Raw genomic sequence first — 12,854 nt, 5'->3', positions numbered from 1 at the left:
TGTTCCCCTTCCTAAGCCGGCCCCATCTGTTTTCGATTCTCCATCTTACAGGTGCTTCCTCTTGTCTCCCGAGATCCGATTATACGGACATGTTCATGGGAATAGATTTGTGGGGGTCATATCCCTTGACGACAAAGTCCTCGACCTTCCAGCCGTCGATGCTGCCGCCCTTTTCCCGCGCAATCTCCAGCTCGGGGAACGGCCGCGGCTCGCGCTCGAGCTGTGTCTGAAGGGCATCGATGTGGTCGATGTAGACGTGCGCGTCTCCCATGACGTGAGTGAGGCTCCCGGGCACCAGATCGCACACGTGAGCGAGCATGTGCGTGAGCAGCGCGTAGCTGGCAATGTTGAAGGGGATGCCGAGGCCCATGTCGCAGGACCGCTGGTAGAGCTGGCAGTGCAGATGGCCCTTGGGCTTGTCCTCCTCCGAGGGCTCCGGGGCGCCGACGCCCCGGCCGCGGCCCGGGTACGAGACGTAGAACTGGGCGAACATGTGGCAGGGCGGGAGGGCCATGCTCTTGAAGTCGCGCGGGTTCCACGCGCTGAGAATCATCCTCCGATCATACGGGTTCGTGCGCAGCTTGTGGACGATCTCGGCCAGCTGGTCGACGCCCTTGCCCGCGTAGTCGGTCCGGGCGTCGACGTACTCGGCGCCAAAGTGCCGCCACTGGAAGCCGTACACGGGGCCCAGGTCGCCGACCTCGCGGTGGGCCAGGCCGACGCTGTCGAGGAACTCGCGGGAGCCGTTGCCGTCCCAGATCTTGACGCCGACGTCGCTGAGGGCCTTGGACGACGTGTTGCCCTCGATGAACCAGAGGAGCTCGGCGATGACGGCGCGGAGGAAGACGCGCTTCGTCGTGAGGAGGGGGAGGATCGGGCGGCCGTTGTCGTTGAGCTGGAACTTGAAGCTTGGGGGGGCGAAGATTGACAGGGTTCCTGTTCCTGTGCTGCGGGGGGGACGGGTGTCAGTCTGTCTGTTTGGTTGTTTCTGTCGATTTATGCATGCATGTCACCGGTGGCTTACCGATCGGGTCGTCGCTCACCCTGGTCCAGGATCTCGCGGACCAGGTTGAGGTATTGGTGCTCTTCGTGTTGTGACGCAGAACCCATGGCTTCTACTGAGTATGGGAACAGCGCAAACGGGAAGGGGGATCAAGGGCGCTTAGAGGAAGAGACGAGCGTACAAAGGCCAGGCTCTGTCTTGAGGACGGGGAGGAACACGAATGGAGGGGTCGTGGGAAGCTGATGTGACACATTGTGTGAGGCAGACGCGCTGGGACGCGCTCAATCAATTAAGGCGGAAGGGCGACACGTGATCTCGCGCACCTGTCCATCAAGGTCATTTGCGCGCTACCGTTTCTACAGTAAAGAGGAATCTACTATATGTCTTTCACTCTCAAGAATCACCCAACATTTGCCTACCTCTACCCGAATCTATTAATTGCGAGACACAACGAGACTCGAATCCCCTCTTCAAATTATGGACATGTTGTTCTTTGAACCTCCGCCCCTCGTCTCCTGCCCTGGCGCAACGCATGCGAACGCAACCATTCTGGCCTGCTGGCCCTTGTAGGCCTCGCGGGGATCTGGACCCGTCCACTCCCTGAACGCCATGAATCCCGACTTTTCCAGAATTCTCCTGCTCCCCAAGTTATTCACGTCTGCCGCGGCAACGAGCCTCTCGACTGCAGATGGAGAAACCTCACTCTCCAATTCTTGGGCATCCAACGCCGTCGCATCGACCTCAATCTCGGCCTCCCTGCGAGGCAAACTCCACCAGTTCTGGACAAAGGCAGTCAAGAACTCGGTGCCGTATCCCTTCCCCCACGTCTCTGGCTTGAAAGAATAGCCAATCTCTGGCCACCCCAAAGTCCGTCCTGAGATGCCATGTAAGCCGCCCCTGCCGATCAAGTCGCCCGTGTCCCTCTGGAAGATGAGAAAGTAGTATGTCTTGCTGTCGTTGGGAGGGAGCAGGTCGTCGAGGCTCCTGCGCGTGTCTTCAAGTGTCTTGTCTGGGCCCTTTGAAGAATACTTCATGACTTCGGGCTGGCTACGGAGTGTGTGCAGAGCAGGCACGTCGGAGATGCGCGGTGCTCGGATGATGAGCCTGGGAGTGTGGATTTCATCGCGAGACTCGATGGGTGGGAGGATGGGAAGCGTTGTCCGGATCTTGACTCGTTTCCGTTGCTCCATCTGTGGTCTACTTGAGGCACTTGAACAATGTAGGTGGTGATGCTGCCGTTGAGATGCCGGGTTGACTGAGGTTGCCCATCGTTTTCGCACCATGAGTCAATAGCTGGCAGTCGAGCACATCATGAGACCTTGTCCTCCATCGGCCAAGTGTCCACACAGCCGAACTACGGCGCCCCAAGTTTGACTGTAGCCACTGGTGCCATGTCGATTAGTCTATTTGCCTGTTGTTTGAAACCCATCATAACGGACGCCTGATGATGAACGAGCACACGATCTTACTTACACGGAGCAGGGGGCCTCGTCTTTCATGGCCGGATTCGTCCCAAAGGCAACACCGTCTCGGCCGCTTTTCAGGCACCGGTTTGCTGCGGCCAATGCTTACGGCTGATGGCGGTTTGTTGCACACATGTCCGCTGAGTTGGGTAGATTAACGTGATGTTACGACGGAACCTAAGGAAAAGCCACCGGATGCTGTGCAGGTTCAGTACATATATAAGGTATCCAGTAAGAGGCTGTCGGGAAGCGCATTGAATTTACCCGAGCTGCAGCATCACTGATGTTGGGCTGATGCCTCTGAGCTTGCATTCAATTCACTTCAAAGGTCGGGTTGTATAGAAAACCCTCCGATGACGGTGCGTTAGGTACAGATACAGGCCCGGGCACCCGCCCAGAAGCGACACATCCGACCCCTACAGGCACCGCCGCCCGCTAAGTCGACAGCGCCAGGCTGCTGAAACCTCCGTCATGTCCCATCCCGTCTCTTCAGACTCTTCTTTCCCTTGTCGCCGACCCAATCAAACGGCGATCGTCACTCGCAGAATGCCAATCCAGCTTCGTCACCATCAGATGGAACTGCTGCTTCCAGTCAAGTGCCTGAACCAGGACTCTTGCGTGGTCGAGGCAGTAGTACAGAATACTTCCATGTGCTGTTGACAACCGGCGGCAGCTTCTGTCCGAGTTGGTAGGTCTTGGTACCCGTCCCTTGCCGCAGGATCAGGCGGCCAGACCCCTAGGCAACTCTCTTTGATTGGCACCGGCGCCCTGACCTCTTGTTCTTCCCCAACCTTGTCTTCCACTCCGCTGTAGGTGCGTAGCGCTGCAGATTCAAGTTATTACCGAGCATCCTGCAGTTGTTACCTTATCCACTCGCTCGCTCACTCACTCACCTGTCACAGGCACCAGCACTCGCTCACTCACACAATCATTGTATTTTTTTTTTTCCTTTCCCTATCGGTTCCTCAACCTGAAGACAGTGAAATTCACTGCCCTCCGCGGCCGCCAGACAACGTGATATCGCCAGCTGTGAAACAACCGTTGCGTCTTTTCCGCCTGAGTCTCGCCCGAACGTCTTCTCTGGCCCCCTTGGAAGATTCCAGGTCTGATTGCTCCGTGCGTGGCCGCTCTCTCGGATCGATCCCCAAAAGTAATCTCGGACAGGCATTTGTCTTCATTCCTTGGCCGACTCCCAACCCGAAACCCGCCCGCCTATTTTCCGTGACGACGGGCATTTCTCTCGCCTTCCTTGTGCAAACACACGACAACCTCGTCCGACCTGGTCTTCCGACCTTCAACAACTCTTCTGACCCCCTCACTCGATCGTCACACCTGTCCGTCGTCGGCCCGAGGCTTTCCACGACCGCCTGGCAGACCTTCCCTCACCCACGTCTGCTCCCAACCGCCTCCATCAGACGACTGGCGACGCTCCTCATAATTTGGCGCACGTACACGCCCCAGCCGTCTGACATCGTGAATCGGCCACTCTGCCGGACCAGACACCGCAGCCATGAGGGGCCCGCCTATTGACCAGCTCGTGTACGAGCACATGTTTCCCAAGCCCAAGACTTTCGACCCCCAGGATTTCTCAGCGCTGCTTCAGCGGAGCCTCATCCCCGAAGTTCGCCAGGAGACGCACGCCTTTTACGGCCATCTCGACACGCAAGAAGCAAAGTATCCGGGGCTGGACTACACTCATCCGACTCACCGCATCCGACTCAGCCGGTGGCAGTGGCACCGTCGCCTTTTCCGAGCCTTTGACGCCCTGGGCCTCACGCACGCCGAAATCTCTTCCCTTACCAAGTGGGAGGGGACCAAGTGGGCCAAGGAGAAGTTTGAGGCCGAGCAAGGCATTGTGATTCGAGATACGGCAGCCGATGACCTCCCCGACTGGACCGAGACCGCTGCCCGGCCGTGGCAGTCCACCCAGCCAGCGCGGACCGTTAGGATAAACACCCTCGCCATGCCAAACCTGGACGACAACGAAAATATGGACGTGGAAGAGAGCGACGAGGAGCTGTCGAGCGTGGGCGTGATGCTCAACGAGCGTCTGCGCGCACAGGCGGCCAGGCGCGAGGCCGGTGACACATCGGTCGTTCTGGACGAAGAATGGGAGCAGTGGCTCAAGAATGCGATTGATAGCGGCGAGCTGGCAGTCTTGACAGACCGGATGACGGCCGAAATGCTCAGCCAGTCGCATCCGTCCAGCTCCGCGGCCTCCAACCCCCTCTCCGACGGCATGCTTCACCGGGCCCGCGCTGGCCAGTGGTCGGAGATTCCCGAGATTCTCCAGCCCCTGCTCCGCCGCACAATCGAAAACGAGAACTCCATCCGCAGTGGGCAGATCTTGATTTCAGCGACGCGATCGACTCTGCAGTCAGGTCTTGGTCATTCATCCTCGTCTCGACGAAACTATTCGGACCTTCGACTACCAGCAGGCGAGACTTCGACCAGTCAACCGGGAGCCCGGGCTCGAGGCGCGTGAAGACCGCGCTCTCGCGACAGGGTGTCTGCAAGCTGATGGAGCAACTCAGAGACACTCTTTTTCCTTCGTTGGCGTTTATTAGACCTCTCAAAATCGCAATCTATAGATTTCCCCCCTTTTATTTTCTCTGCCCTCAAAACCTTTTGTTCCTAGCGCTTTGGTCGCAGCTTGGAGGAGTGATGGTAGCTTTGTCTTGTTGATTTACTGGTCGTCTTTTTCTTTTGGCGACTCCCCCTTCCTTTCCCTCGCTCGGAGTCTCGGCGGTCAAGCGCGTTTGATGTTTCGCTTCTTTTTTATGGTGTCCTATAGCTTTTTGTGTCCTTCGTGTCTCTGTGAGATTGTCATTTTCTTCTTCTATTGTTCTTTTTGGTTCCGGATTTGGGCCGGAATGCAATCTTTGTGTAGAGCTACCAAGGTAGAGAAAGGGAAGGGAGTAGGGATGGTGTCCCAACCCCACTGGGGATCGATTTGAGGAAAATGGAGAGAAGCGGCAATCATCTTATGCTTTGCCTTGAAGCGATGATGCTTTTGTTAGCAGAGGGTTCGATTCTAAGACGGGGACATTGCGGCAAGCGTTTGTTAAAGAAGACGCCATAGAAAAATATACTACAGATACAAGATGAAGTCCATGGGCACATCTGGTATGTGTCCCATGTTTTCTCTTCAAACTACCTAGACTAAGATGCGCCTCGCGCAACAACCTTGAAATCCACCCTGTGACGCCAATGTAAACATTCTTCAAGTTCGGATCATTGGTATAACGTAACCTATCGCACCAAATGGACAAGCTCCCATTCGAAACGTTTCCAGTCCGAATCCCCAGAGAAGTCTGAAGCTCATATTGTAACCGGCAAACAAATCAATCCGTAGACGCCGCATATCCGTACCGGGACGCCATTGCTCTTTTCAAGTTTCGAGGAAAGCAGACAGATTATAAGAACAGCAAAGTGACAAGAATCCAAAGAGAAAATGAGCAATCGAAAGAGCAGATAGACCACTGAAGCCTCCAACAGCATGTAATCGTAGAAGTCGTGCTTCAAGATCAGCTCGTTGTGTATGCGAAGACGATGACGGTTTGTCTACTTCTCCGGCTCAAGATGCGACCACTCGGGCACGGCCTTGATCTGCTGCCACATGAACCGCTCGAGCTTGTTGGCCGACTTGGCGTAGGGCGTGCTCTCGTTGTTGTACTTGCGGCAGTTGTCAAAGATGAGCTTGGCGTCCTTGATAAAGTCCTCGGGCGTGGCGTACTGGTCGGCCTCGAGCTTGCTCTCCATGGTGCTGAGGTCCATGGGCTCCTTGATGACGTCGTAGTAGTCGGCGACGTCGTCTCTATTGACGGGGACGAGGAACGGCCAGGCCGAGTTGTGGTTCTGGAGATCGTTGAGCAGGTGGAGGAGCTGGTTGTAGTTGGGTCCGTGACGGGGCTGGCGCGCGAGCTCGTCCATGTCGGGGGACCAGCCGGACGCGCGGATGGCGGGGATGTCGAGGGGGTTGATTGGGCGGATGCCGTTCTTCCACTCCTTTGGCGGCGGGTGGATGTTGTGCGACTTGGAGTAGGCTCGAATCTTGGCCTGGACGCATTCCTTCTGCTTAAGGAGCATGCGGCCCATTTCCAGGTATCGAATGCGCGGCAGCATGGAGCATTGCATGATGGTGCCGCCCTCGTAGTCTTTGATGTACCCCATCCAGACATGCTTGGGCAAAGTGATTTCTTTCGTGAAGCCTTGTTTCTTAAAATAGCCAATGGCATAGTTGTCGGCGTACGTCAAGAAGTGCATGACGTCGCTTGTGGCCTTGACGTAGTCCTTCAGATGCGACATGAGATGCGCGCCGTAACCCTTGACTTGCTGGTCAGAACTAATGGCACAGAAGACGATTTCGGCGAACTGGCGCCCCTTGAAGGGCCGGTATGTGATGCCGCCGACGACCTCGAGCGGCTTTTTGACAATGGCAATGGAGAGGTGCGTCCGGTCGTAGACGAGTCGCGCGATGTAGTCCTTGGGCATCTTGGGGAGCTGCTTCTGGAAGATGCATTTGAGGCCGGTGAGGATGATGAGAGACTCGCGCTCGTTGTCGTTGTTGACCACGCGGAATTCGATTTCGCCATTGCGCTCTTCGATGACGGCGGGCTAAGGAGGAGTCAGTACATGAGAGAGAGACGGATTATTTGTGTATAAGCAATGCCGGGGATGGTTTGCGCACCTTTTCGGGAAAGGGAATTGGCTTCATCTCGACGGGCTTCTGCTCTGCTGCCTCGGCCGCATCTTCGTCGTGCTTAACCCGCTTAGATGCGGCGGGAGAGACGGGATCGTCCTCGGCTTTGCGCTTGCCATCTGCGACGATGCGTCAGTTCGTGGGGTTGGGCGTGTAAGTAACTTGGAGGGGAGTCGCCTTACTCTCTTCCTTGACATCGGCCATGGTGTCGGACTGCGCCGGTTCGGCTGGGCCTCGAGACGCAAATCGATGCGAGATGCCTTTGGGGTCGTGCAGAGTTGAGGATGTCATGTGTGGTCCAAGGGAGGATGGAGACGGAGTTGGTACGAAGTCACCGGCGTGACGTTTGACGCGGGTTCGAGAAAGTTCATGGTCCAAGCGTCGATTGCGCTGGCTTAGGTAAGCTGCTGTGGGGGAGGAGCTTAGAGCCGCAGGGACGCACTAGGCTGGATTTGGTCCTGTCTGCGGAGGAACATCTTTGCATGTTCGTCTTGCGTACGAGTACATATCAGCGCAATTACAACTTTCATCAAGCCTTTTTCCCATCAGTCATGTTTAAAGACTAGTTGGAATTTCAAAGCAAACGAGCCAAGTCAATCTCAAGCCTTCAAACAGGATTGGGAGCACTCATGTCAGCTAGTACTCGTACCAACAAGTGAGAGTGCTGCTTACATCATCCGTCGCCCGGCCGCAAACCACGCTAAGCCCGATTCGCCTAATGGGCCAGATATTCCAACGTGGACAGCTGGTGGCGTTGGGCGAGCTTCTTTCAAGCTCCAACAATCTCGCAATTCACGGCGCGGTTGATTGATTGACTGATTGTCCGACCCACGAGGAGCCGATCGCCTTGAATTCCCTTCCTGCCATCTCTCGTGAAACGCAGCCCGGAGCCATCAATCACTCCTTTGCACACGGCGCAGCACATGGATTCCTCATTGCACCAAGTCTGGCAAGCTGCTGCTGGCAGTCCGTTCGTCCCCGTCATTGCTAAGGAGAGCCAATTCACCGTCGCATTCGTTCTTCTCTCTCTGGGAATCGCCATTACCGGTGTATTTGCGCTGAGTGAGTTTTCTGTATTCTAGACGTCTGTTCAACTTGGGGCATGCAACTGATTTCCTGCTCTTATAGATCGTTCTCTGGTCAGCGTCGTTGCGCTCGGCGTTCCTGCCTCTCTAGCAATTGCGTATGGCGAACCCCCGGCGATGCGTGACGCGGCTGACTGCAGTGTATGTGCTAACTCGTCACAGCTTTGGAACCGTGTACATGTTCTGTGCGGTCGGAGTTTATGTCTAAGATACCCATTGTATACTAGTTGGCAAGAAGAAAGCAAAAAAGAAGGCTTCCAGATCGAGTTGTTTTGTTCTCCTGCCGTTTCAAGCTTGCATTATACGGCCCAGAAGGTCTGTTCGAACACACCCTTTCCACTTCCTCCACCACTTGACCGCCATTCGTCGTCCAAGGGGACATCACTTCAGCCATGGCTACGGAAGCAAAGCCCATCTTTCGAGCAGTTTCGACGTCGCCGAGACCGCTATACCAACTTCTTCGATGCATAGATTTCGCACAGAGGGTGCACGTCCAGATTACCGAGGATGGCATCCGCTTTGCGGCCGACAATTCGCGAGTAATGCAAGGTGTGAGAGCACGACCTTTTGACGACCGTAGAGGACCGGACTAACAGTGGACGCAGGGGTTGCATTTCTGGACAAGACTCTCTTCTCTGCGTATACCGTGAACTTTCCCATGTCAGAAGATGGCGAGCCCGATTACCCCAACTTTCAAATCCCACTGTCGACATTTCTTGAGGTGCTGCAGATCTTTGGGTCTGTGGATGTGGCTGCTCGAGCTCAGAAGGCCGACCAGGACCCATACCGGAGTAACATACGCAATTACAGGCCAAGTGCGTTTAGCAACCAGACTCTTGGCATACCTGGAACCTGCACATTGTTATACGCGGAAGAAGGCGATGCCTTCAAGGTCACCCTCGAAGAATCCGGCATCAAGACCACCGCGGGACTGGCGACCTACCTGCCCGAGATACCAGAAGACATCCCCTTTGACCGTAACGACCTAACGTTCAAAATCATCATGTCCTCCCGCACCCTGTTTGACTGCATTGCCGAGATCATACCCGCGGGACCCGTCAAGTTGCACATCGCAGCCACCAAGACCTCGCCGTTCCTGACCCTATCTTGCGCCGGAGATATAGGCAGCTCCAGTGTGGACTTTGCACGAGGCAAAGATCTTCTCGAAACCTTCACCATCAACGATCGCTGGTCACAGGCATACAAGTTTGACTTTATCAGACACGCCAGCGAGGCGATGCGGATCGCCAGCAAAGTCAGTCTTCGAGGCGACAGCCAGGGCGTCCTGAGCCTACAGTTCATGGTGGACGTGGAAGGAGGGAAGAGGAGCTTTTTGGACTTTCGGTTTGTCCCGTTTGTCGCGCACGATGATGGAGATGAAGATGACGAGGTTGATTCGGAAGCATATGAGTAAGGCAGGCGATTACATATAGCGCAGAGCAATGGAAAAATCGAAGAGCACATCACGAGACCAGGTTTCAGGCATTTTCCACTATGGCAGTTTTACTGCAGAGGCCCGGATTCTTCTGAGATTCAGACACTGCAGCCACCATATGTGTCTCCCTTCCCGGACTTGACTTGGTGGAATGGTGCGGCGGCCGAGCTCGTCATAGCACGATATGGAAGGCCATTCATTGTCGCATGTGTAAGACATCAATTAGAGACCAAAAAGGCCGCTGTTTCTCACACGCGTTGAAAATTCCCCCTTGCGTTCAGTTCACGAACAAGCTCCACCCCCATGTGAGATTCTGCAAAGCGAAACGAGGCGGTCGCCTAGGAGGTCGATGGAATGCATCTCGACTATTGTTGCCGAGCGGCGATAGCTCAAGTGAGATGGCGGTTTTGATTGGTATATAGAGCTTGGCAGCCTCCGTGAAACACTATGTGATTTCTGCTTCTCATCCTTCTCTCTTATTCACATCTGTTTAAGAAATCTTTTACGAGATATCTCGAGGCCTCTCTGACTGTACTTTGCAAGCCCTCGGGAGAAGCCTCTTGTTGTCCATCTCTTTACTGATACTCTAGGTATCTCACACATCATCTCTTTTTTTTTTTTTTTTTTTTTTTTTTTTTTTTTTTTTTTTTTTTTTTTTGTAAAATGTTTCATACTAAGGGCTTCCGGATCAGCTCCCAACCCTCCCCTCTGCCACCTCCCCTCTTCTACACCCCCAAGCCGTCCACCTCATGGCACACCGACGTCCTGCAGTCCCTTAAACGACTCTTCACCATATGCTGCGGCAGCCGAACGGCCTATAAGACGAGCGATGCGGCAGTCAGGATCCTGGAGGAGGGGAAAACCAAGTACGAGGAGGATTGCGAGCCGTTGATTGAAGGGCGCGTGGGGGAGGAGGAGAAGAAGAAGAAGAAGAAGAAGAAGAAGCTGGAGGGGTCGAGGGCAACGTTTCCGAGGCATGCGGCTGCGTCGTTCTTCAAGACAGGGACGTCGATGGGGATGATGGAGGCGACTTGGGTGTTGTGAATATTACCTTTGGGGGGGAAGTTGGGTATGGTTGGTGGGGGGTTGGAGTGGTTTTGGTGAGGCAGAAATACCTACTGATATAGATACAGCTTACACTACGACTCGGCTGAGCAAATACATGAATCCTCATTCAAAGGGATTGCGGTTTGGTTCAGTTTAGAACATGGGTTCAAGGGACAAGAAATGGATCACTTTCGTGATATTAAAAGTTGGATGTTTGTCGTGATGGCAGGGGAAAGCCTACGTACGGTATGAGCTGAGTAGCAACAGCAGCAGCAGCAGCAAAAACTACAAATCATTTCGATCAGATGATTCAAATCTATCGAAAAACGCTCCGTTTCTCATGCAAAACGTGTCTATTCCCATTGTGAGCTTGGTATCAGGATATAAATCTTCCCCGCATAGAACAGTTGGCGTGTAACGTCGTCTGGGAAGGTGAAATATATTAGATTACGTACATCTGCACTGCAATCACATTCCGGGATTTCTACCATGGCTACGGAGGTGAGAATGAGGTGGGCGACGGATTTTTGATGCCTGTGACGTTCCAACGAAGTAGTACTAGATATCTCTGCTCGCAGGCCAAGTTCAACCGACATCTTCTACATCTCACGGGCAGGAAAAAGGCAACGATGTTGTCTCGTGGGCTGAAAACGAATGGCTTCCATCGGCGAAACACGCGGGCGCTACGTTTCTGGCTAAAAGTAAAGGAAAGAAAGCAGGAAAAAAGGAAAGAAGAAAAAAAAAAGAAAAAAAAAAAAAGGCTCTTTGCTACTGTATGTAGCTGCCTCTCTGGACAATGGCAAACATGCAAGATGACAGATGACTCGAAGAGTTGGCCCGAAGCTACCGGGACGTTCGTCGACTGCAGGCGTTAGTACCGCTCTGAAGAAAAGAACCCCGGTCATGTCCTTCATGTTACAGTATGTGGACTTTTTTTCTCCCGAGTCGTTCGTTTGTTCTACTTTATGCGGGATGAATGATGGGCTTGAGCCCTTCTTCCTCTTTTTTTATTTTTTATTTTTTTATTTTTTTCAGCCTGGATGCAACCTGGCATTGGAAGAGCCTGCCCGTGCGAAAACCGCACAACATTGCATGGCACATGCCGTGGTCAGACCACCTCTTGGCCGCCTCTGTGTCCTGCTTTTTGCCGGTATTACAACCTAGGTAGGAATTCCTCATAATTCCATGTCGCGCTGGATATACCTGACCAGGCATCGTCGGGTGAATGGCGACATGTGAGCAGCTGTTTCATCCGTCAGCAAGCAGGGCGAGGCCAGTCCATGTATGTATTCTGGCTGCCTGGAAAGAGCCGATTCACAACATGCATTTTGTCTGCAGCTGGCTAACAGCATTGTACGTAGGGTATACATACATACTAGTCCATATGCACAGCTTGGAAGCCACAAGCAATCTGGCCCTTCTTTCTTGATCCCCGTCTGCAGCCAACATGAACATGTTCACGCCCCGCCGAGGCCCCGATCGGCTGCTGGGAAGAGGAGCGTGGCAACGGGGGGGCATCGAAGCGGGCGTCTCTCTGTCGTGCTTTTGGGGCTTTTTGCCTGGCCTCGGGATCTAGAACTTGGCTACGAATAATGAAAGCCGTGTGGTTCCTTCTCGGCCGACGGTGCCCAAGATGTGTGGATTATCAGCATGTGGGCAGCGTTACTTCTACTGACAGGGTGTCCGTAAGGTGGGAGGGATATCGACGTGAGGGGTAGCAAGCAGTTGGGCATGACATGACACCTACTGTCTCTGGTTAATCCTCCTATAGACTAGATGGCCTATACTTCTTACTACCAAGTATGAAGGTACGCGCTACTACTGACAGGCGGCGAGTGAGATGGGATCAAATCGATGGCTTGTTGAGTGAGACTTGCGTGTAGTGAGACACCGCCTTGTCACCATGGTAATTAGGAGATCGAAATTACTTCTGCGATCAGGGCAAGCAAGGTCCAGACGGCGGTCCAGGCGATGCGGCCGTGTAAAATGGATGATATAATGGCTGAATAGCTGAATAGGTAGGTAGCTGGCGGCATCGAGTTGGGGTATTATTGACAATAATGAATTGGTGGCAGTTGGCCCTCTGGAGTCTGGATTGTCAGGCATGGTGGTACCGTAG

At 54.0% G+C, this 12,854-nt stretch overlaps 6 protein-coding genes across 6 annotated transcripts; 3 read left to right on the top strand and 3 right to left on the bottom strand.

Moving 5' to 3' along the window:
• Positions 1 to 79: 79 nt before the first annotated feature.
• Positions 80 to 1,110, bottom strand: CCMA1212_000860 (Thymidylate synthase; the record flags this gene model as incomplete). Its single annotated transcript, XM_073698311.1, has 2 exons — positions 80 to 974; positions 1,025 to 1,110. 2 exons carry the CDS (start codon positions 1,108 to 1,110, stop codon positions 80 to 82), a joined length of 981 nt encoding a protein of 326 aa, XP_073563846.1.
• Positions 1,111 to 1,473: 363 nt separating this feature from the next.
• CCMA1212_000859 (uncharacterized protein) lies at positions 1,474 to 2,193 on the bottom strand (the record flags this gene model as incomplete). Its single annotated transcript, XM_073698310.1, has 1 exon — positions 1,474 to 2,193. The coding sequence occupies one exon, from the start codon at positions 2,191 to 2,193 to the stop codon at positions 1,474 to 1,476; it is 720 nt and encodes a 239-aa protein (XP_073563415.1).
• A 1,783-nt stretch (positions 2,194 to 3,976) lies between these two features.
• Positions 3,977 to 4,951, top strand: CCMA1212_000858 (uncharacterized protein; the record flags this gene model as incomplete). The annotated part of the gene is made up of 1 exon (XM_073698309.1): positions 3,977 to 4,951. One exon carries the CDS (start codon positions 3,977 to 3,979, stop codon positions 4,949 to 4,951), a length of 975 nt encoding a protein of 324 aa, XP_073563416.1.
• Positions 4,952 to 6,030: 1,079 nt separating this feature from the next.
• CCMA1212_000857 (Histone acetyltransferase GCN5) lies at positions 6,031 to 8,226 on the bottom strand (the record flags this gene model as incomplete). Its single annotated transcript, XM_073698308.1, has 3 exons — positions 8,001 to 8,226; positions 7,157 to 7,279; positions 6,031 to 7,083 (listed from the first exon to the last, which is right to left on the bottom strand). The coding sequence occupies exons 1-3, from the start codon at positions 8,208 to 8,210 to the stop codon at positions 6,031 to 6,033; spliced, it is 1,386 nt and encodes a 461-aa protein (XP_073563864.1). The 5' UTR covers positions 8,211 to 8,226.
• CCMA1212_000856 (DNA damage checkpoint control protein rad1) lies at positions 8,092 to 9,667 on the top strand (the record flags this gene model as incomplete). Its single annotated transcript, XM_073698307.1, has 4 exons — positions 8,092 to 8,230; positions 8,297 to 8,394; positions 8,736 to 8,802; positions 8,859 to 9,667. The coding sequence occupies 4 exons, from the start codon at positions 8,092 to 8,094 to the stop codon at positions 9,665 to 9,667; spliced, it is 1,113 nt and encodes a 370-aa protein (XP_073563865.1).
• Positions 9,668 to 10,351: 684 nt separating this feature from the next.
• Positions 10,352 to 10,732, top strand: CCMA1212_000855 (uncharacterized protein; the record flags this gene model as incomplete). Its single annotated transcript, XM_073698306.1, has 1 exon — positions 10,352 to 10,732. The coding sequence occupies one exon, from the start codon at positions 10,352 to 10,354 to the stop codon at positions 10,730 to 10,732; it is 381 nt and encodes a 126-aa protein (XP_073563183.1).
• Positions 10,733 to 12,854: the final 2,122 nt, after the last annotated feature.

This window comes from Trichoderma ghanense (genome assembly GCF_004382785.1).
Source record: "Trichoderma ghanense strain CCMA-1212 chromosome Unknown scaffold_0, whole genome shotgun sequence".
NCBI classification, from domain to species: Eukaryota; Fungi; Ascomycota; class Sordariomycetes; order Hypocreales; family Hypocreaceae; genus Trichoderma; species Trichoderma ghanense.
This window is presented reverse-complemented; position numbering and strand designations above follow the sequence as displayed.